General features: G+C 60.4%; 3 protein-coding genes across 5 annotated transcripts; all 3 read right to left on the bottom strand.

Moving 5' to 3' along the window:
* Window positions 1-1849: 1849 nt before the first annotated feature.
* LOC309601059 (uncharacterized protein) lies at window positions 1850-9960 on the bottom strand (the record flags this gene model as incomplete). Its single annotated transcript, XM_082333891.1, has 7 exons — window positions 1850-3330; window positions 3437-3581; window positions 5777-5801; window positions 6649-7933; window positions 8157-8263; window positions 8678-8755; window positions 9665-9960. The coding sequence occupies 7 exons, from the start codon at window positions 9958-9960 to the stop codon at window positions 1850-1852; spliced, it is 3417 nt and encodes a 1138-aa protein (XP_082190017.1).
* A 28-nt stretch (window positions 9961-9988) lies between these two features.
* LOC309601031 (butyrophilin subfamily 1 member A1-like) lies at window positions 9989-15880 on the bottom strand. 2 transcript variants are annotated; one of them, XM_082333839.1, is made up of 7 exons: window positions 14186-15880; window positions 13797-13881; window positions 13264-13611; window positions 12274-12555; window positions 12061-12165; window positions 11741-11761; window positions 9989-10851 (listed from the first exon to the last, which is right to left on the bottom strand). In XM_082333839.1, exons 2-7 carry the CDS (start codon window positions 13867-13869, stop codon window positions 10322-10324), a joined length of 1359 nt encoding a protein of 452 aa, XP_082189965.1. In that variant the 5' UTR covers window positions 13870-13881; window positions 14186-15880; the 3' UTR covers window positions 9989-10321. The 2 variants fall into 2 exon arrangements, with proteins under 2 accessions (XP_082189965.1, XP_082189966.1); XM_082333840.1 differs by lacking the exon at window positions 9989-10851 and adding an exon at window positions 10860-11373 and having other exon boundaries at window positions 14186-15877.
* A 1162-nt stretch (window positions 15881-17042) lies between these two features.
* On the bottom strand, window positions 17043-21392 carry LOC309601023 (butyrophilin subfamily 1 member A1-like). 2 transcript variants are annotated; one of them, XM_082333826.1, is made up of 8 exons: window positions 21003-21392; window positions 20470-20817; window positions 19480-19761; window positions 19267-19371; window positions 18947-18967; window positions 18560-18652; window positions 18407-18439; window positions 17043-17917 (listed from the first exon to the last, which is right to left on the bottom strand). In XM_082333826.1, the coding sequence occupies exons 1-8, from the start codon at window positions 21073-21075 to the stop codon at window positions 17388-17390; spliced, it is 1485 nt and encodes a 494-aa protein (XP_082189952.1). In that variant the 5' UTR covers window positions 21076-21392; the 3' UTR covers window positions 17043-17387. The 2 variants fall into 2 exon arrangements, with proteins under 2 accessions (XP_082189952.1, XP_082189953.1); XM_082333827.1 differs by lacking the exons at window positions 18407-18439; window positions 18560-18652.
* Window positions 21393-21394: the final 2 nt, after the last annotated feature.

Genomic DNA, 21394 nt, shown 5'->3' with positions numbered 1-21394 from the left:
GAGTTTGCTCAAAGGGCTTGATGTGTTGGGCCACGATCCACTCACTCCCATCATTCCCCAGTCAAACCATCTGCTGTTTTAGGCTGTCCGTCATCCCATCGTCTGCTTTTAAAGCCCTTCCTTAAATCCTTTGACATTTTCCAGGCTGGGTCCCCATCAGCACCCCAGAGATACTGTAGAAATCTGTCTTCCCCTGCTCATCCTTTCCTCCCCCTTGTATGTATGCAACCTCAATAAAAAAAAGGCCCTCTGTTCCTAAGGAATATCATGTTTTCCTTGTATTTTTCTGCGAGCTAAATAGCTATATGTTAAATTTTTATTTGCTCCTGCGTGGCAGAGAGAAGTTGCTGCTGTTAAAAAGCAAAGAGGGGAAAATTGCAAAGAGCTTCGTTGGTGACCGGGGGACGGGAGCTGACTGTTTGTAACCTAAGAGAAGACAGGGAGATCTTGGTGAAACCATGATTGCAGTGAACTGGCCTGAGGCCGGTCCTCGTCCCTTCCAGCTCTGCATCCTGGAGGAAAGCAGCTTTTGGGGAAATCGCACTTTCCCAACAGGTTCTTGGACAGTTGGGTGTTTTTTTTTTTTGAGGGAGCAGGGCGGGTTTTTCTTGTTCCTGAGCTGGGGTTGAGCTCGGAAGCTGCTCAGGTTTGGTTAGTGGACCCAAACCAAGCCTTGGTGCAGGAAACTCCAGTTAAAGCCTGGCCATGACTGGGGAAACTGGTGTCTTTGGCCAGATGGTTTCTGCCTTGGTTTCCAGAAGAGCCAGCGTCTGCTTGGCTTTGCTGTGCTAGACACAGGCTCACAGGGATGAAGACGACCTGAAGAAGTCCCTTACCAGGCTTCCATTTCCTAGCGTGAGAGAAGGTCCACAGCCATCGGAGTGCTCCAGGTATTTCACTAAGAGCTTGGCTCTTTGGCTTTGTCTTCCTCTTCCCTTTCCTCCTCTCTGTGCAGTGGGACTTACCTCCCATTCCCTTTTAGCTCCTTATCTCCCCCTTTCCTCCAAAGACTTGAAGCTGCCCATGGTGGCCACCACAGCAAAGATCTGGGGGAACACCACGGAAATGGCATCACCTCTGCTTGCTGGGGTGGTTGTTTCCACCTTTTACTTTGATGTAGCTGTCCTATAACTTTCTGACCTTAAATCGGCACAAATCTCTGATGTGTTTAGACCCCAGATGGTCCGTTGGGGCAGTCAATATATCACTGACAGCCAAAACTGAGTATCTGAGCCAAAATTGTGGTACCACAGTGCTGCTTTAATATAGAAAGAGGGTTGGTTGATTGCTCCTATGCTGTTCCCTGCATGGTTGGGTTGGAGTTGCATTAATAGGTGATGGGACCATCCCATCTAGCGATGGGTCACCTAGCCCAAGGCAAGAGGACGGGGTGGTCCAACCACAGCCCTCAGAGATGTAGAGGAGGTACCAAAACAGCAGGAGCATCAGCAGTGCCGCACCAACAGTGTCGCTCTGAGGCCACCAATGTCCCCAGACTGTGTACAGCGTCCTGATCCCAGGACAAGGAAAGAAGGTAAAGGAGGTGCCTGGGGACTACATTTCTATGATGGAAGGGGCCATCAGAAGAGGGATGCACGGGAGCTACGCAGCAAATGCCAAGCCCATTCCGTGTGCTTGCAATAATACACGTTATTTAGTAAATACGTTCATGTTTTACTCTAAAACATATATACAGGTATTCCCCCCCCCCCCCGCCCCGTCCTTGCTGATGCCACACAAAGATCCTGCACTTTCCATACGCCAGCGGCTGTTTCTTCTGTGCTTTTCCTTCTAGATATAGGAAGGTCTGAGATTTTTCTCCATCCTGTCTCTTTTTTTCCCCAGGAATTTAATGATTTTTCTCCTCTGCATCACTGCTGATGCTCAGCGGGGCTGAGCACGGGGCAACATTGTCCTCCACCAAGACGTGATGGACTGAAAGAGCCGAGTTCTCCAGGAAGCTTTTCCCACGCTGCCGGCGTTTGCAGAGTCCGTCCACTCCGTGCACTCGCTGGTGCACCACGAGGTTGGATTTCCTACCGAACCGCTTCCCGCACGCCGGGCACAGGTAGGGCTTCTCCCCGGTGTGGGTTCGCCGATGCGCGATGAGGTCCGTGCTCTGCCCGAAGCTCTTCCCGCACTCGTGGCACTTGTAGGGCTTCTCGCCCACGTGCTGTCGTCGATGCCGCACGAGGCTGGAGCTGTTGCTGAAGACCTTCCCGCACTCGGGGCACTTGTAGGGTTTTTCCCCCGTATGGAAACGCTGGTGGGCAACGAGGTCCCCGCTCAGCCCGAAGCTCTTCCCACACTCGGGACACTGATACGGTCTCTCCCCCGTGTGCAACCTCTCATGTCTCATGAGCGTGGAGCGACCCTTGAAGCATTTCCCACACTCGGAGCAGCGGTAGGGCTTTTCGCCGGTGTGGGTCCTTTGGTGGACAACCAGATCTGCCCTGTGGCCAAAGCTTTTCCCGCACTCTTGGCACGGGAAAGGCTTCTCGCCCGTGTGCCTCCTCTGATGAGTAAAAAGGTTCGACCGATGGTTGAAGCTTTTCCCACACTCGGAGCAAGCGAAGGGTTTCTCCCCGGTGTGGATTCTCTGATGGACCGTAAGGTCCGATTTGCGGGTGAATCTCTTCTCGCACTCGTGACACTTGTAGGGCTTCTCCCCCGTGTGCAGCGTCTCGTGCCTGATGAGGGTCGCCCGGTCTTTGAACCATTTCTCGCACCTGGGGCACTTGTAGACTTTTTCCCTCGCGTGCAATTCCTGGTGCAGAGCGAGCTTCCCGCTCTGCCCGAACCTTTTCCCGCACTGGCAGCATCTGAACGCTCTGTCCCCCGCGTGCGTTTGCTGATGCTCGAGGAAATCCAGGTCGTTCCCAAAGCTTTTCTTGCACTCGCGGCACCTCAAGGGCTTTTTCTCGGTGTGCAGCCGCTGATGCTTCGCGAGGTTAGATCTGTCGCTGAAGAACTTCTCGCACCCGCAGCATTTGTAAGGCTTTTCCCCGGTGTGTGTCCTGCGGTGCACAATAAGGTTTGAGCTCTGCCTGAAGCTTTTCCCGCACGCGGTGCATATATATTTCTTTTCTTGGGCGAGGGCTCTGTACGGGGCGGTGGGTTCCTTGAGGACTTTGCAGTTTCCTTCATGATGCACAAAGGTGCTCACGTCCTTCCCTGGGTATCCTTGCAGCCCGTGGGCATTTACACCCGCTTTTCTCTGCTGAAACCCCCCCGAAAAATTTCCTTCTGGGTTTACGAATGATGAGCTGCTCATTTCAGGACGTTCCTGCTGGGGACTTTTCTCATTCTCTCTCTCCATCCCATGTCCTGCTGGGGTAGAAGTAATAATATCACTTAGGAGCAGAAATACGGCATGGCAGAAAGGGGAAAAGACAGACGATAAAGCACCTCTTGGATGGGACCCTGGAGCTCTCACCTCTGCGAGGGTCTCCCGGGGTCTCCGACTCCTCTGTTGGTTGGGGATCGCCTTCCCGCGCTCCTTCCCATCGCTCCATCCCCTCGGCTCGCTCTGGCTCTGGAGCGGGCAGGGTCACTGCCGCCCTCGGGGACAAACTGCTTGCCTGAGGGGAGAGAAAAAATAAGCATACGATAAATCCTTCTTATGCACGAGATGCTGCTACGTTATAACTCTCCATGTCACCGTACCCGCCGGAGAAATAGCATTTTGGACAATCAAGCGGTGGATTTATCACAGCAGCGGGAAATCCTGGAGTAATCCAAGGCAGAGCTGACACCATCGCTTTGCTCCGAGCCGTGTCCAGGTGAGGGTTGAACGTCTCCAAGGATGGAGACACCCCCCCAATAATCTGGGGGTCTCACCACCCACGTGATTATTTTTCTTTTTCCCCCATTGGCGTAATTATCTCTTGGTGGAGCATGGGGGCTCCATCACCTCTGCAACCCCCCCCACAACCCCCCGGGGTGGCTGCAAGCAGTGATGCCCCCCCCCCCCTTCCCCATCTCTCCAGGCTGAAAACCCCCATAAGCAGCTAGGACACCCCCCCCCCCCAAAAAAAAAAAAAAAAACCCACCTAAAAACCCATAAAAACACCTTGGAAAGGGTTTAATTTTTTTGCAAGGGGAACTTTTCCCAACTCTGTGCCGGGCTGGGGTAAGCGGGACCGCCGGTGCTGAGCATCCCAGGAGCGGTGCTGGATCCGGCCCCCGCCCTCCCCCGGTACCGGCGGCCGCCCCGGGCCGGAGCGGGCAGCGATGCCCGGGCAGCTCCGGCTCCGCCTCGGTCCTTCCCTGCCTGTACCGGCAACCGCTCCGCGATGCTCCCGCCCCTTCCTGTCTGCCGGTCCCCCGGACGCCTGGGTCCCCCCCTTGGATGCCTGGTCCCTCCCCCGGACGCCTGGGTCCCCCCCTTGGATGCCTGGTCCCTCCCCAGGATGCCTGGTCCCCCCCCTTGGATGCCTGGTCCCTCCCCAGATGCCTGGGTCCCCCCCCTTGGATGCCTGGGTCCCCCCCTCGGACGCCTGGGTCCCCCCCTTGGTTGCCTGGTCCCTCCTCAGATGCCTGGTCCCCTCCCCAGGATGCCTGGTCCCTCCCCAGATGCCTGGGTCCCCCCCTTGGATGCCTGGTCCCTCCCCATATGCCTGGGTCCCCTCCCCAGGATGCCTGGTCCCTCCCCATATGCCTGGGTCCCCCCCTTGGTTGCCTGGTCCCTCCCCAGATGCCTGGGTCCCCCCCTTGGATGCCTGGTCCCTCCCCAGATGCCTGGGTCCCCCCCTTGGATGCCTGGTCCCTCCCCAGATGCCTGGGTCCCCTCCCCAGGATGCCTGGTCCCTCCCCAGGCGCCTGGGTCCCCTCCCCAGATGCCTGGCTTCCCCCCCTCGATGTCTGGTCCCTCCCCAGACGCCTGGGTCCCCCCCTTGGATGCCTGGTCCCTCCCCAGATGCCTGGGTCCCCTCCCCAGGACGCCTGGGTTCCCCCTCAGACGCCTGGGTCCCCATCCCAGCTCTTTGCAGCCCCCCGCTGCTCCCAGCACGGAGCCCTGGGGTTGTGGAAGGTGGTTTTTAGAGGGGTTGGTGACCCCCCCCCCAACCTGGGGTCGCGGGTGGCCTTAGCAGGACCCCGGCATCCCTCCTTGGTGACCCTCCTGCCATCATGGAGCATCTACAGGGGGGTCCACCCCATCCTCTTGCTGTGACCAGCTGCCGGGTGGGGACATCACGAAGATGTCGGTGCATCACTCGGGGACACCCCCCCCCCCCCCCCCCCCCCCCCCCCCAAATTCCTCCAAGCCCACTGTGGGGCCACCAGCCTGGTTGTGCTGGAGGAACATCGGGCTCCTCCAGATGTTGCCTCACCCCATGGGCTGCCTTCCCGGCGTGTTCCCCGCCACATCATCCTTCACCACCAGCAGAATCGGTGGCGCTGGAGGTGCTGGATGCCCACCAAGGTCCATGCTGCACTGTGGGCATAGAGAGGTAGGTGCAAGTCCCCTAATTTTGGGCACAGGCATGAAAGTTTTGAACCGGTATCATCAAGCGTGGCCTCTGGGATTTGCCGCAGAGCAGCTTCACACCACCAGAAGTTGAATCTGGCTGCACACACCAGTACTGAGGAAGTACTGGGACCAGTTTGGCCCCAGCGCAATGAGAAGAGAGGCAGGGAGAGGCAGGCACATGGGCATGGAGGGTGCCCGAGATGGGGAGAGTGGAGACCTGCGTCCCCAGACCGCCGTGTCCTCCCAGTAAAACCCAGCACAGTGTTCCCACTGGTGTTTCTCGTGGTGGCACATTCATCCCACCCACGGCACCAGCACAATCGTCCTCCTGCAAGCAGCAACGATGACCCAGAGCAAAGGAAAGAAATGGGTTATTTATTAAACATTTGATATAAATTGTGTCCAACGGTTTCCTTTTGGAATGCCGATCCTTTCACATCGTGCTCCTTTCACTGAAATCTCACGGTTTTGCCCTTGGATCAGGTGGAGCGGACACTCTCCGCTCCCCAACATCCACAGTGGAGACCTTTTGATTCTCTCCATCATTGAAAACATCTACACCTTCCGGAGGGAAAATGCTCATTCCTCTAATATTCCTCTAGCAATATAAAATGTCCTTAAATTTTTATCGTATGCACAAATATCTCATATGAAAATAAAAATCTCCTCAGGAACAACCAACCTGTTTTTTTTTTTTTAAGTCAAGGTTTAATGCATCGAGGCTGGACATGCGACAGACACTTGGACAGGAGCAGGGACCATGTCTCAGCTAACCTCAAAAAAATATAACAGCAAGATGTTGAAAAAAAGAGGGGATAAGATGATAGAAGGGCTCTCACCAGGGAGCAGCTTGGATGAAGCTGCTGGAGGAGCAAAGTGAAGACTATTAAACGATCCACGCGATAAGGTGAGGAATTAGCCTTTTTCCATCACTGATGAACCCACGCTGTAGCGTTTAACTCTTTTCTTCCCCTGAGTAGTCTCTGATACACACACACACAAAAAAAAAAGGTTAAATCTCACATGGGAGGATGCCCATGGTCTCATTTCTTCTCATCTTGCATGATCTTGGTACCAAGGCAAGCCAAGGCAAGCCAAGGCACGCCAAGGCACGCCAAGGCAAGCCGTTTCTCCTCTTCCAGGCACTTGGGAGGTTTTTTTCTCCTCTGCATCACCTCTGCCGGTCAAGGAGGCTTGATGCCTCCTCGAGGGGCTTTGCACACTCAGAGCACGGGGACAAGCCGTCTTCCATGCCCACGCTCACGGGAGCATCAGTGCTGGAGTCTTCCTCCGAGCTCTTCCCACATTTTGAGCGTTGTCCAGTTTTCTGTCCTCTGTGTCCCCGCTGGTGGACGATGAGGCTGGATTTCCTGGTGAACCTCTTCCCACACTCGGCGCAGGGGTAAGGCTTCTCGCCCGTGTGGGTTCGCTGATGGGCAATGAGGTCCGAGCTCTGCCCGAAGCTCTTCCCACACTCGTGGCACTTGTAGGGCTTCTCCCCCAAATGCCATTTCTGGTGTTTAACGAGGCTGGATTTATTGCAGAAGAACTTCCCGCACTCAGAGCAGTGGTAGGGCTTCTCCCCCGTGTGGAAGCGTTGGTGGGTGATAAGGTCCCCGCTCTGGCCAAAGCTCTTCCCGCACTCAGAGCACTCATAGGGTTTCTCCCCCGTGTGCAACCGCTCATGCCTGAAGAGTCCGTACCTCCCCCGGAAGGATTTTTCACACTGGGAGCACTGGTAGGGCTTCTCCTCGGTGTGCGTTCGCTGATGGATGGTGAGCTCCGATCTCCGGGCGAAGGTTTTCCCGCACTCGTGGCAGGTGAAGGGTTTCTCCCCCGTGTGGACGATCTGATGGGTGAAGAGGTTGGACCGTTGGCTGAACCTCTTCCCGCACTCAGAGCACTCGAAGGGTTTCTCCCCCGTGTGAATGCGCTGATGGACGATGATGTCCGAGCTGCGGGTGAACCTCTTCCCGCATTCCAGACACTTGTAGGGTTTCTCTCCCGTGTGCACTCTCTCGTGCCTGATGAGGGTGGACCTGTCCTTGAAGAACTTCTCGCACGTGGAGCACTGGTAGGGCTTTTCCGCCATGTGGCTTTTCTGATGGGAACTAAGGTCCGAGCTCTTCCCAAACTCCTTTCCGCACTCTTGGCATTTAAACGTCTTTCCTCCTCTGTGCAACCTCTGATGGCAAATGAGCTCTGACCTGTCCTGGAAGCATTTCTTGCAGTGGGAACATTCATAGAGACTTTCTTCTGAAAAGAGATGTCGATCCCCCTTGCCATGGACTAATTCATCCATCTGCTGCATCCCTGGGCATCCCTCCATTCCCCGGTCGCTCTCACAAGCTTTTCCATGGTTATTCTCTTCAGATTTTACCGCTGTTTCACCCACTTTGGCTCCCTCAGGACATCCCTGCTCCACGCAGCATCCTTCATCCTCCCTCCGCATCCCGTCTCCTGCAGGGTTAGATGGAGATTAAGTTATGTTTTGCCCCGGGATGGAACGGTACCTGATACATCGGCAACTGTTTCCAGGGACCGTCGAGGAGCTGTGGGATGGAGGAATGACCGCGGAGGGATGATTTCCAAAGGACCACCCCACCGGTATGATCCTCGTCCGTTGGCGGGGTGAAACGAAGGCAATGCCTGGTGGCTCCTCTCCCACACCCCAACTTCTCACCTGTCCGGATGCGCCTGGGGCCGCCCATCTCCTCTCTCCCCGTGGGACCAGGTGCCACTGTCTCTCCCCCTTCTTCCATCCAGAGGGTGATTTGGGGCTGGAAAGCCCTGTTTTGGGGGGCAGACACACCGCCGTCAGCGCCCCCTTCCCCAGCAGTGCTACGGCCAAATCGTGGGTGGGACAACCCGCTCTCCCCCGGGGCTGAGGGATTATTTTCCACCGCCCTCCGCTTTCAATCTCGCAGCCCCCTGCATGACTCTTTATCCTCTCCTTGGGATGAGGGATGCTGGGGGTCACCGGACCCCGGGGCTGGGGGATGCTGGCCTGTCCCCCCTTGCTCTCCCTGCGGTCCCCGGGATGCTCAGCCTGGCTCAGGCCGGCTCTGCCTGCGGCAGACGCGGCCGCTCAGCGTTGCTGGCCGAGTTGCTGTGCAGAGGCACAGGAAAAAGCCAGGGGGGAGGCGGGGGGGGGACAGTTCCGGCTGCGCCGAGGCTGTTTGGGAGATGCCTGTGCTTATTTACCAGCTCCCTTCATCCCCAGCTGCTCTCCATCCCTTGGCCACAGATGGGAGAGGAGATGAGGACCAGCAAGATGCACCTCTGCAAAAAATAAAAAATAACTGAGGGGGACGGAAACACGGTAAAGGCTGTTCCGCCGCCTCGCTGCGGCGTGGGTGTGAGTGCCGTGCCGTGGGGCGAGAGAGAGGCCCGCAACAGGGCTTTGGGCTTTTGTTCATAAATAAACCATATGGCTTTCTGCAGAACCCTGGGTTTTCTGGAAGCGATGAGGACCCCTGTCCCAAACGTCCTGAGGCTTTTCCAAGGTACGATGGCGACTTGCTCGATTCCCAGCCTGCAGGATGGCCTTACCTGCACCAGTCGGGCTGGAAATAAGCAGCTTGCTTTAACTCCTCTCCCGGGAGCGTGTCCTTGAGTGCAGGCTGGAGCAAAAGCATCGCTGTACCCCTTTTGCTCGGGCTCCAACAACTCACTGGCGCTCCAAGGGGGTCGGATGCCGGCCCTTCCCTCTGAGCGCTGCCTGGCTCCATTGCACCCTTTGCTGCTTGCACACAGCTTTAATAACCAGCTTATTTCCCACCCCACAACCTTCACGGTGCCCATCCCACCCGGCATATTGTACCCTCTCCCCGGTCCCTGCAGCACCCAGCCAGGGGCTGCCCGTGGGACGCGGAGAAGAGGTTTGCAGAGCAGTGCAGTGCGGTGGGGTGCTGGGAAGTGCAGTGCAATGCAGCAGGGTGCTGAGCAGCGCAATGCAGTGCAGTGGGGTGCTGGGCAGAGCGCACTGAGCAGGCTGACATGGTCCCTGCCCCGGGAATAACCCTTAGCTCTTTCAGAATCTTGAGCTTCCCTGTCCAGGGCGGACACAGAGCCCACCATGGTGCTTCGAACCCTTTTCACGCCACCGGCCCCCTACCCAAACCCCCATCCCGACAGCGGGTGCCTGCAATGGGATGGATCAGGACCCTGAGCTGCACTGCTGGGGCTCACCTGTGTGTGATACACCCCTCTGCGCTGGGATTGGGACTGCTGCACAGCCTCGGGGGGCAGCAGTAGCTCCCCAGCAGCATTGGTCTGGCTGATGGAGAATGAGGATGACTACACCATGCTGCACTTCTGGACAAAACGCAGTGCCCTGGGAACAACTGCAGCCTGCTGGCAGGTGCCCAGCCGTGGTCCAGGCCTCTGACCCCCCAGCGCTCATCCTGCAGGGAGCTGCCCCCAGGCGCCTGCTCCCACCACTGCTCCAACGCCTCTGCAAAACCCCTCCACAGGAGGCAAGGCATCAGGACAAAAAGCCCTCAGGAACCATCGCAGACAGGTTTCACCTTTATTGAAGCCCAGGCTGCTGCTCCTGGGCAGGATACAGTGCGTACAAGGGAAACAAGAGCCCAAATCCAGCACCAAGAACATATCCCCAAACTCCAACCCAACCAACCAATGCTGGTTGCGATGCCACACACTGTGGCCAGGCAGCCCCTGTCCCCCTGCCCCTCACTCCCTCTCGCCTCCCCGCCCTTGGGCAGGGCAGAGAGGGACAGCGGCTCCCGCGGGATGGAGGAGAGGAGAGCGGGCAGGGACTGGAGAAGGGCAGCATCTGCTGGAGGCGGTGGAGGAGATGGAAGGGGGGCCGATGGTCTGGGTGTTTTAGCCCCTGAGGCGCAGCTCGGTTTCCTCTGTCCCCACCCAAAACCAGGGACGGATGATCTCCCCGTTGAACAAGGCTGGTGGGAAAGTGAAGATCTCGCCCCCACTCTCGGCATTGATGAAAGTCACCAGCCCCTGTGTGCAGTCCAGACAGACCAGGATTCTCCTGGGGACCGGGAACAGGGACAGGGCTGTGCGAGGAGAGGTAAGGGCTGCAAACTGCCCTTTACGGTGCCTCAGCGCCCAGATCCCTCCGTTAGGGCTCCTGTCTGTATACCCCTTCCTCCTCACAGACTCCTTGGCCACCCCCACAGCCCACCATGAGTCACCTCCAACCTTCCCCTCCACCTCCACCTCCCAGCAGTGCCTCCCCTCCTTGAACCCCTCCCTGCCCAGCACACAGCACCAATAATCAAATCTCTCAGGGATGTCAGGCAGGTTCGGCCGATTCCTTTCCTGTGTGGCTCTTCTCAAATCATTCGACAGGACAAGATCAGAACGAGCTGTGTCCGGATCCAGGGTCACCACATCTGCAGGGGACAGGAGGAGCCAGAGCATCAGGGGCAGAGCTGAGTGCTGGGCAGGGTTTCCACAGCCTGGGGCCGGGATGTGCCCCGCGGGGCAGGAGACCGGGCATCTCCTTCCCCCAAAGCATCCCCATCACGGGGCCGGCCCCAGCGCTGCCACGGCTGAGCTCGGTCCCGTGGGAAGGGGCAACGGTGGGGCCGCAGCCCCGGCAGGCAGGAGCGGGATGGGGAGGCAGTGGCTGGCTCTGGGCAGTGCGCGCGGTGCCACGGCGGGACGTGGCTCCTCTGGGCCCAAGGGTGCAACTCAGAGAGGGTTGGAAATTTGAGAAAATGGGGCGAGAGAGAGGCTGGGGCCGTGGTGCGGCGGGGGGTCTGAGTCACCAACCACAGCCAGGCACGGCCAGTCCCTTGCACCGGCCAGCCCAGTTCCGCCTCGCACAGAGGGAAAGGCAGGAAAGCGGCACCCAAAGGGGCAAGCAAAGAGACAATTACCTGGATTTGCAGGAAGCAGAAACTTTCTCCACGCTACAAGGAGAGACAAGAGCTGGTCACATCCCGCAGCCGCTGCCCAGCAGCTCTGGGCAGGAGAGAGGGGCCAGCCCTGGGCTGCTCTCCCTGAGCTGCCCACCCGCCCAGGCCCATCGCCTTGGGCTTGCCCAGGGCCAGGCGACGCAGGGATGGAGAGGACGGGCAAGGAGGGAAAGGGCTCCAAGGAAAAGGAAAAGACCCCCTTGCTGCCGGGAAAGGCTCCCTGCCAGCCTGTCCCCCCATCAGCCCCGCCAGGCACTCGGGAGCTAAGTCCCAACTTCAGGAGCCATCCAAAGCCAAGTCCCTCCCAGGGGGGCTCCTTGCCCAGGACGTTTTGCCGGTGGAAGGGGCCAGAAGGACTCACCCAGCTCTCTGGACAGCTTCGCTGCAAAGCAGAGGCAGAGGAAGAGGTGGTCAGGAGAGCAGCTTGGTTCACCCGTGGCAACATCTCAAGAGGGTCTCTTGGACCTTCCCACCAGCCACACGGCCCGGCCGTGCTCCCTGCCCTCCCACCCGCACCCCGTGTCCTCTTCCCCTGCCCTCCTTTGCCCAAAGACCTTCTTCATGAAGGCAAAACCATTGCTCGCACACAACCCTCGGGCCCTTCGGCATGCGTCCATGGGCCAGGGCTCGGCCTCACTCCGCACCCATCCCCTCCCTCCATCCCCGCCATTCCAAACTCACCTTTCCTTTGGAACAGATAAGCACTGAGGCCGGCGAACACAGCTGAGAGCACGAGGAACACACCCAGAGCTACCATCCAGGGACGGGCGTTGTGGAAAAAGGGAGCTGAGAAAGAAAAAACCATCAGGAGCCCGGGATCAAAGCTGCTCAAAGCAGCGCGGCAAACCCCAGCCCTGCTGCCCGCGCCGCAGGGGCTGCCTGCAGTCGTTGCACCTGAGATGTGCAGGGACGACGCCTGCTCCTGGTCGAGGCGGCTGTTCCTGACCACGCAGGTCCGCTTCCCATCTCCCTTCCCGCTGACAACGATGACATCTTCGATGTCAAACAGGCCCCTCTCATCCGGGGAACGTCTCTGGGCGAGCGAGGGGAGATGCTGACCGCCGGCATCTTTCCACAGCACCTGCGGTTGCGGGTACCAGCCGGACGATCGACACACCACGCGGATGCCTCCGTCCTCGTAAGCCTCCAGAGAGAGGTGAGGGACAGAGCCTGCGGCTGGGGGAAGAGCCCGTGGTTGGGGGTGAGTTAGGGATGGACTCGGCTCAAAGGCGAAGACTGGACGCGATGCCAGACACCTCACAGGTCCCCAAGGGGCTGTGGGAGCGGGCACGGCCCATGCTCCTCACACCACCCAAACCACCCCAACCCGTGCGGGAACCGGAGAGCACTGATGCCAAACGCCCCCACAGCCCCCATAAAACAGCCTGGCCGAGGAAGACCGAGCTGCCCAACATCAGCACCTCAAGCCTTCCAGACAACACCCCAGGTCTGCTACGGCACACAAAGCAAAGCAAAGCCAAGCCCCAGCTGGTCGCACCTGGGAAGAGCTCTCTTCCCAACTCCAGACACAGCGTTCGGTGCCATCCTTGGCACGGTTGGCAGCCCGGGCTCTGAGGCGGAGGAGCGGCTCAGCAGCTTGTCCCCAGTGCCTTCACAACATCCTGAGGACACCCTTCACGGACACCGCAGGGAGCCAGCAAAGCCCTCGCGTCCATGCAGCTCTGCCCCCAGAAACACCTCCAGCCCCACGGGCGTGCTCCCTCCTGGGGAAGAGCCCCCTCGGACCCGACCGCTTTCAACGGCTCTTGGCCTTCAGCACTTCATCAACAGACGTGAGGATGGGACAGAGGTGCGGGCGGGACACACAGGGACAACCCAGGGACACCTGGACCATCCCCTGGAAACACCGCGCCGGCCACAAACCTGCCACCTCCAGGTGCACTGTAGCTTCTCCATAAGAGGCAGCGTCTTGCACCGTGCAGACGTACTGGCCATCGTCAGAGGGTCTCAACCCGGTGATTTGCAAGTTCAGGATTCCATTGGAGAGACCACCTCTGGCCAACTCTGTCCTCCCAGCGTATTGCTGCATCTGCTCCACATACCGGTCCTCTCCGTTTTGGTAGTGGTGCACCGTTTCAGACAACTGGTGCCGGATCCACCTGATCTCGAAGCTCCGAGCGTCCACGCTGGGGTACAAACGACATGGCAGCACGACGTCCTCCCCCACGGTGGCACGGAGATGGGGGGCTGGTCCCTCCACTCTGAACTGAGCTTGGTGACGGAGAAGGACACAGAGACACGGAGATTGTGCCTGCGTTAATTTAGGGGCATTGCATGGCGTGAAACCCATTTGCGGCCGAGCTCTGGGCTCGGCTCCCGCCCCACGGCAGCTCCCCTGCCCCACAGCTGCCCCCACGAGCAGGCAGAAGCCCCCGCCAGCCCTTTAGGATCCCTACCTGATCCCAGCCGGAGGACATGGAGAGCCACAAAAGAAGTCAGGAGGCCCCTGAAGCTCATGGGGAACCACATCTGCGGCCGGAGCTGGAGAAGAGGGTGGGGACGGGAGGCAGAGGGAGGGCAGTGGGGGGTTACAGCCACGGGAGAGGGGATGGGGGAGAAGGGCTGCACCTGCCCCCAAAAGAGGCTCCAGAAATCCCACCAAACCGCCTGCACGAGCACCCTGACGCCGGAGGAAACCGTTGCTCCGGGGCAGGACGGGACCACGCGCGGCTCCCCAGTGCAGCCCCCAGCTCTGCCCCGCTCCCCCTCATTCTTCTACGTCCCTTACAAGGCTCTAAATTCAATTAAATAGTCTAAATGCCCTGCGGAAAGAGCAGTCACTCACCGGACGGGTACGAGCTGCGAGAGGCACCAGGCTAAAGGCTCAACCCAACGTCTCCAACTTTCTCGCAGTTTCTGGGTGCAGCACTACTGGCTCTGGAGTGCAATGAGATAAGGGGAAAACCCCCTTAATCTCCTGCTGACAGCACAGCTCCTGATGCCCCTCGATGTCATTTGCAGTCCCCTCCTTGGCACTGGCTCCGAGCAGAAAAACAACACTTGCCCAACAAGCCTCTGGGCTGGGCTCCTGCCCTGCAGCTCGGTGGGGTCTTCCCAGGCAGGGCTGAGCAGGACCTGCCACGCCCCAACGGGGACATTAAGAGATGGGGTTCATTGCCAGCCCAGCAACAGCCTGCTTGGTGCTATGCCCGACACGCGCCCCGCTTTCACACGCGGTGCCGCTGCCACACTCGCCCAGCTGCTCCCAGTTGCCAACGGAAAAGGCTCTCTGCGTGCAAGATCCACGCCACGCGGTCCAAAATCAGCCAGGCGTCCCCACGAGGCTCCGTCTGTCCGCCAGACCTCGTCCAGGGACGCTCGTGCAGAGAGACGCTCTTGCTTTGCGGGGATAACGCGTTCCTTTTCTCTCATCAGTCGGGATACGTCCGTGGGTGCAGGACACAGCTCCTGTTGCCTTCTGCTCTCTCCGGAGGCCTCTTTCTTCCAGCACTTCCCTTGGCTCGCACTTCCTGAGGATGCCCCAGGCTCCCACGCGTGCTTCTCAAGGATGCGCGGGGCTCCTGGGCCGGCAGACATCTTCTGTCGCTCTTTTTCCCCACGATAACCAGGTGGCCTTTAGGGCTGCGGCCATGGGGGGGGCCCCCATGTCTCCTGCCGCCCCCGTCTCCGGCTGCTCCAGGCGCTGCCCTGAGCAGGTACGATGCTCTCAGGTGGCAAAAAGTCAAGCTGCGTTGGAGGTTGAGCGCGCACGAGGGGTACGGGCATGGGGAAATGGTCTTGGGGAGACACCTGCACCCCAAAAGAAGCTGGGGAACCTGGTGGTGGGGCTGGAGAAGCGGATGGCGGAGCTGGAGGGGACGTGCCAGCGGCTGGCACCCAAGTTGCTGCAGGTGGAGCGGCCTCAGGGTGCTCCTGTGCCCGGGGAGAGCTGCGCTGGGTCCAAATTGCCACCGGTCCCAGCATCAAGGGCACGTTGGGGTTGCGGGATGGCAGGGACAGGCTCTGGGATGTGCCCCAGCCGCGGCGCAATGGGGCTGTCCCTGGCCCCGCTGTGGGGTGGCTGTGCCCCCCAGGGCTCCCCGTGTGGGACCAGGCACTGACTCTGCTCTGCTCCCCTTCCCCAGCACGGCCCATGCTGGGCATCCTCAGCAGGGGGGGCACGGGTGGGGGGTCTCCCATCGCGGTGCAAAGAGTCTTGCCGAGTGCAGCTTGGCCACTGGACCCAGCGTGCCCACGCTCCTCTGGTACTGGGGGAGCCCGGAAGCGGGCACAGGGCTCCTCCAGATGTGCTCTCCCCTGCCCTGCCTGCTCCAGCTGTGGCACCACGCCACGCTCCAGCTGTGCTCCCCGCAGAGCCCAAAAGGGCCCTGGCAGCGGTGGGACTCGAACCCACGCCCCCAAAGAGACTGGAGCCTTAATCCAGCGCCTTAGACCGCTCGGCCACGCTACCCTGCGGCAAACCTTGCGCTCCTTAGGGCAAACCATCAAACCCCAAACTCGGCCAATTCTGCAAAATTCACAAGGGGCTGGTTTAAAGGGGGGGGTGGGGGACGGCACAGGAAGGGGGGCTCGGCCCTGCCCTGCCACCCCGCGGCTCACGCTCCCCTCCTCGGCCCTTTGGCAGACAAAGCACCGACCTCCGCGCAGGTGACACCCACGACGGAGGACTTCACGGCTGCCTCTCAACGGACAAGAAGGCCAAGGGGGGCTTCAAGCACAAGGACGTCCCAGCTCCGCCCCGGCCCTCGGCCCTGTCGCCTTGGGGACCTCGGCTCCCTGGGGAGGACGTGTGCCCTGCTTTCCCCAACGCCCCCTCCTCATCCATAGCCAAACTAAGGGGTTCGGGGGGGCCGAGGGGCTGCACCCATAGCAGGGGACGGGTAGCGGGGTGCCAGAGGGGTGATCCCCATCTGCAGGGGGCCTGGGGGCCACAGGCAGACCTGGGGAGGGGCAGCAGGGGCCAGCCCGTATCTACCGCAAAGGGTGTCCGGGAGCCCATGGCTGAGCCTGGGGGGCTGAGGAAGGAGCAGGGGGGGCTGAGGAGGAGCAGGGGGGACCGTACCCCCCCAGGTCCGTCGAGCAGGGAGGTCCCGTACGCGGCTGCGGGTAGCCCTAACACCCGGTCCCTGGTCCCAGCACCAGCCCACCCCACAGCCCCCGTCCCCACTTCCAAACCAAACCCCGCAGCAGCAGCAGCAGCAGCAAGCCATAGTGCTAACTAGCGCTTTAAAGCAGCCCCAGCTTGGGAAAGTCTTTCTACCTGCAGAACTTTCCTCCTCCTCTTCCCCACCTACGGCCGCTCTGTTACCAAGATGCTTTCGCGCCCCGAGCCAAAGCCCTGAAATAAGCAAAGAGGCGCAGCCGTCTCTCCCGAGCGCCCAGCTGGGACGGGGGTGCCGGCAAGAAAAGTCAGGGTTGTGCCGAAAAGGCTTGTGCGGCGTGGAAGGATGCTAACAGAGCGGGGGCATCGCGGGGAGACGGGGTGCTGGCCGAGTCCGGGGCTGCCCAGAACGAAGAGAAGGGGGTGCCTGAGGCCTGAGTGCCCCCCACCTCCGACCCCCCAGCGCTCATCCTGCAGGGAGCTGCCCCCACGCGCCTGCTCCCACCACCGCTCCAACTCCCTGCAAAGCCCCTGCGCAGGCAGCAAGGCATCAGCACAAAAAGACCCCAGGACCCATCGCGGACACGCTCCACCTTCACCTTTATTCAAGCCCAGGCTGCTGCTCCTGGGCACGACGACGGGCCTACAAGGGAAACAAGAGCCCAAACCCGCGGCTCAGCACCGACAACGTGGCCACAAACTCCAACCCAAACAACCAATGCTGCTTGCGATGCCACACATCGTGGCCGCGCAGACCCTGGCCCCCTGCCCCTCGCTCCCTCTCGCCTCCCCGCCCTTGGGCAGGGCAGAGAGGGACAGCGGCTCCCGAGGGATGGAGGAGAGGAGAGCGGGCAGGGACTGGAGAAGGGCAGCATCTGCTGGAGGCGGTGGAGGAGATGGAAGGGGGGCCGATGGTCTGGGTGTTTTAGCCCCTGAGGCGCAGCTCGGTTTCCTCTGTCTCCAGCCGAAACCAGGGACGGATGATCTCCCCGTTGAACGAGGCTGGTGGGAAAGTGAAGATCTCGCCCCCACTCTCGGCATTGATGAAAGTCACCAGCCCCTGTGTGCAGTCCAGACAGACCAGGATTCTCCTGGGGACCAGGAACAGGGACAGGGCTGTGCGAGGAGAGGTAAGGGCTGCAAACTGTCCATTATCGTTCTCTACCGCCCAGATCCGTCTGTTAGGGCTCAAGCCCAAATCCCAATCCCTCCACACAGACTCCCTGGCCACCCCCACAGCCCACTCTGCATCACCTCCAACCTTCCCCTCCACCTCCACCTCCCAGCAGTGCCTCCCCTCCTTGAACCCCTCCCGGCCCAGCACACAGCGCCTAAAATTAAATCTCTTAGGATTATAAAGCAGCTGCTGCCATATTCTTTCCCGTGTGACTCTTCTCAAATCATTCGACAGGACAAGATGGGAATGAGCCGTGTCCGGATCCAGGGTCACCACATCTGCAGGGGACAGGAGGAGCCAGAGCATCAGGGGCAGAGCTGAGTGCTGGGCAGGGTTTCCCCAGCCTGGGGCCGGGATGTGCCCCGCAGGGCAGGAGACCGGGCATCTCCTTCCCCCAAAGCATCCCCATCACGGGGCCGGCCCCAGCGCTGCCACGGCTGAGCTCGGTCCCGTGGGAAGGGGCAACGGTGGGGCTGCAGCCCCGGCAGGCAGGAGCGGGATGGGGAGGCAGTGGCTGGCTCTGGGCAGTGCGCGCGGTGCCACGGCGGGACGTGGCTCCTCTGGGCCCAAGGGTGCAACTCAGAGAGGGTTGGAAATTTGAGAAAATGGGGCGAGAGAGAGGCTGGGGCCGTGGTGCGGCGGGGGGTCTGAGTCACCAACCACAGCCAGGCACGGCCAGTCCCTTGCACCGGCCAGCCCAGTTCCGCCTCGCACAGAGGGAAAGGCAGGAAAGCGGCACCCAAAGGGGCAAGCAAAGAGACAATTACCTGGATCTGCAGGAAGCAGAAACTTTCTCCATGCTACAAGGAGAGACAAGAGCTGGTCACATCCCGCAGCCGCTGCCCAGCAGCTCTGGGCAGGAGAGAGGGGCCAGCCCTGGGCTGCTCTCCCTGAGCTGCCCACCCTCCCAGGCACATTACCTTCGGGTCCCCCAGGGCCAGGCGATGCAGGGACGCCGGGCAAGGAGGGACAGGACTGAGCAGAGAGCTGCGAGGAGAGGACCTCATGCTGTGCTGGATCAAAGCAAAAGCAAAAGCAAAAGCAATGTTTGAGCAGAAGGGGCCAGCTTCTCATCCCACGGCTGCTCCTGCAAGAGCTTGGGCAGACCGCAAACTCCTTGACTTTGGGGAGTGGGAACAGACCCCCTTGCTCCCAGGAAGGGCTCCCTGCCAGCCTGTCCCCCCATCAGCCCCGCCAGGCACTCGGGAGCTAAGTCCCAACTTCAGGAGCCATCCAAAGCCAAGTCCCTCCCAGGGGGGCTCCTTGCCCAGGACGTTTTGCCGGTGGAAGGGGCCAGAAGGACTCACCCAGCTCTCTGGACAGCTTCGCTGCAAAGCAAAGGCAGAGGAAGAGGTGGTCAGGAGAGCAGCTTGGTTCATCCGTGGCAACATCTCAAGAGGGTCTCTTGGACCTTCCCACCAGCCACACGGCCCGGCCGTGCTCCCTGCCCTCCCACCCGCACCCCGTGTCCTCTTCCCCTGCCCTCCTTTGCCCAAAGACCTTCTTCATGAAGGCAAAACCATTGCTCGCACAAAACCCTCGGGCCCTTCGGCATGCGTCCATGGGCCAGGGCTCGGCCTCACTCCGCACCCATCCCCTCCCTCCATCCCCGCCATTCCAAACTCACCTTTCCTTCGGAAGAGATAAGCACTGAGGCCGGCGAACACAGCTGAGAGCACGAGGAACACACCCAGAGCTACCATCCAGGGACGGGCGTTGTGGAAAAAGGGAGCTGAGAAAGAAAAAACCATCAGGAGCCCGGGATCAAAGCTGCTCAAAGCAGCGCAGCAAACCCCAGCCCTGCTGCCCGCGCCGCAGGGGCTGCCTGCAGTCGTTGCACCTGAGATGTGCAGGGACGACGCCTGCTCCTGGTCGAGGCGGCTGTTCCTGACCACGCAGGTCCGCTTCCCATCTCCCTTCCCGCTGACAACGATGACATCTTCGATGTCAAACAGGCCCCTCTCATCCGGGGAACGTCTCTGGGCGAGCGAGGGGAGGTGCTGACCGCCGGCATCTTTCCACAGCACCTGCGGTTGCGGGTACCAGCCGGACGATCGACACACCACGCGGATGCCTCCGTCCTCGTAAGCCTCCAGAGAGAGGTGAGGGACAGAGCCTGCGGCTGGGGGAAGAGCCCGTGGTTGGGGGTGAGTTAGGGATGGACTCGGCTCAAAGGCGAAGACTGGACGCGATGCCAGACACCTCACAGGTCCCCAAGGGGCTGTGGGAGCGGGCACGGCCCATGCTCCTCACACCACCCAAACCACCCCAACCTGTGCGGGAACCGGAGAGCACTGATGCCAAACGCCCCCACAGCCCCCATAAAACAGCCTGGCCGAGGAAGACCGAGCTGCCCAACATCAGCACCTCAAGCCTTCCAGACAACACCCCAGGTCTGCTACGGCACACAAAGCAAAGCAAAGCCAAGCCCCAGCTGGTCGCACCTGGGAAGAGCTCTCTTCCCAACTCCAGACACAGCGTTCGGTGCCATCCTTGGCACGGTTGGCAGCCCGGGCTCTGAGGCGGAGGAGCGGCTCAGCAGCTTGTCCCCCGTGCCTTCACAACATCCTGAGGACACCCTTCACGGACACCGCAGGGAGCCAGCAAAGCCCTCGCGTCCATGCAGCTCTGCCCCCAGAAACACCTCCAGCCCCACGGGCGTGCTCCCTCCTGGGGAAGAGCCCCCTCGGACCCGACCTCCTTCAACGGCTCTTGGCCTTCAGCACTTCATCGACAGACGTGAGGATGGGACAGAGGTGCGGGAGGGACACACAGGGACAACCCAGGGACACCTGGACCATCCCCTGGAAACACCGCGCCGGCCACAAACCTGCCACCTCCAGGTGCACTGTAGCTTCTCCATAAGAGGCAGCGCCTTGCACCATGCAGACGTACTGGCCATCGTCAGAGGGTCTCAACCCGGTGATTTGCAAGTTCAGGATTCCATTGGAGAGATCATCTCTGGCCAGCACTGTCCTCCCAGCGTATTGCTGCATCTGCTCCACATACCGGTCCTCTCCGTTTCGGTAGTGGTGCACCGTTTCAGACAACTGGTGCCGGATCCACCTGATCTCGAAGCTCCGAGCGTCCACGCTGGGGTACAAACGACATGGCAGCACGACGTCCTCCCCCACGGTGGCACGGAGATGGGGGGCTGGTCCCTCCACTCTGAACTGAGCTTGGTGACGGAGAAGGACACAGAGACACGGAGATTGTGCCTGCGTTAATTTAGGGGCATTGCATGGCGTGAAACCCATTTGCGGCCGAGCTCTGGGCTCGGCTCCCGCCCCACGGTGGCTCCCCTGCCCCACAGCTGCCCCCCCGAGCAGGCAGAAGCCCCCGCCAGCCCTTTAGGATCCCTACCTGATCCCAGCCGGAGGACATGGAGAGCCACAAAAGAAGTCAGGAGGCCCCTGAAGCTCATGGGGAACCACATCTGCGGCCGGAGCTGGAGAAGAGGGTGGGGAAGGGAGGCAGAGGGAGGGCAGTGGGGGGTTACAGCCACGGGAGAGGGGATGGGGGAGAAGGGCTGCACCTGCCCCCAAAAGAGGCTCCAGAAATCCCACCAAACCGCCTGCACGAGCACCCTGACGTCGGAGGAAACCGTTGCTCCAGGGCAGGACGGGACCACGCGCGGCTCCCCAGTGCAGCCCCCAGCTCTGCCCCGCTCCCCCTCACCAGGATTTCTTCTACGTCCCTTACAAGGCTCTAAATTCAATTAAATAGTCTAAATGCCCTGCGGAAAGAGCAGTCCC

The sequence above is a fragment of the Platalea leucorodia genome (genome assembly GCF_965183815.1).
Source record: "Platalea leucorodia genome assembly, chromosome: 28".
In the NCBI taxonomy this organism is placed as follows: domain Eukaryota; kingdom Metazoa; phylum Chordata; class Aves; order Pelecaniformes; family Threskiornithidae; genus Platalea; species Platalea leucorodia.
This window is presented reverse-complemented; position numbering and strand designations above follow the sequence as displayed.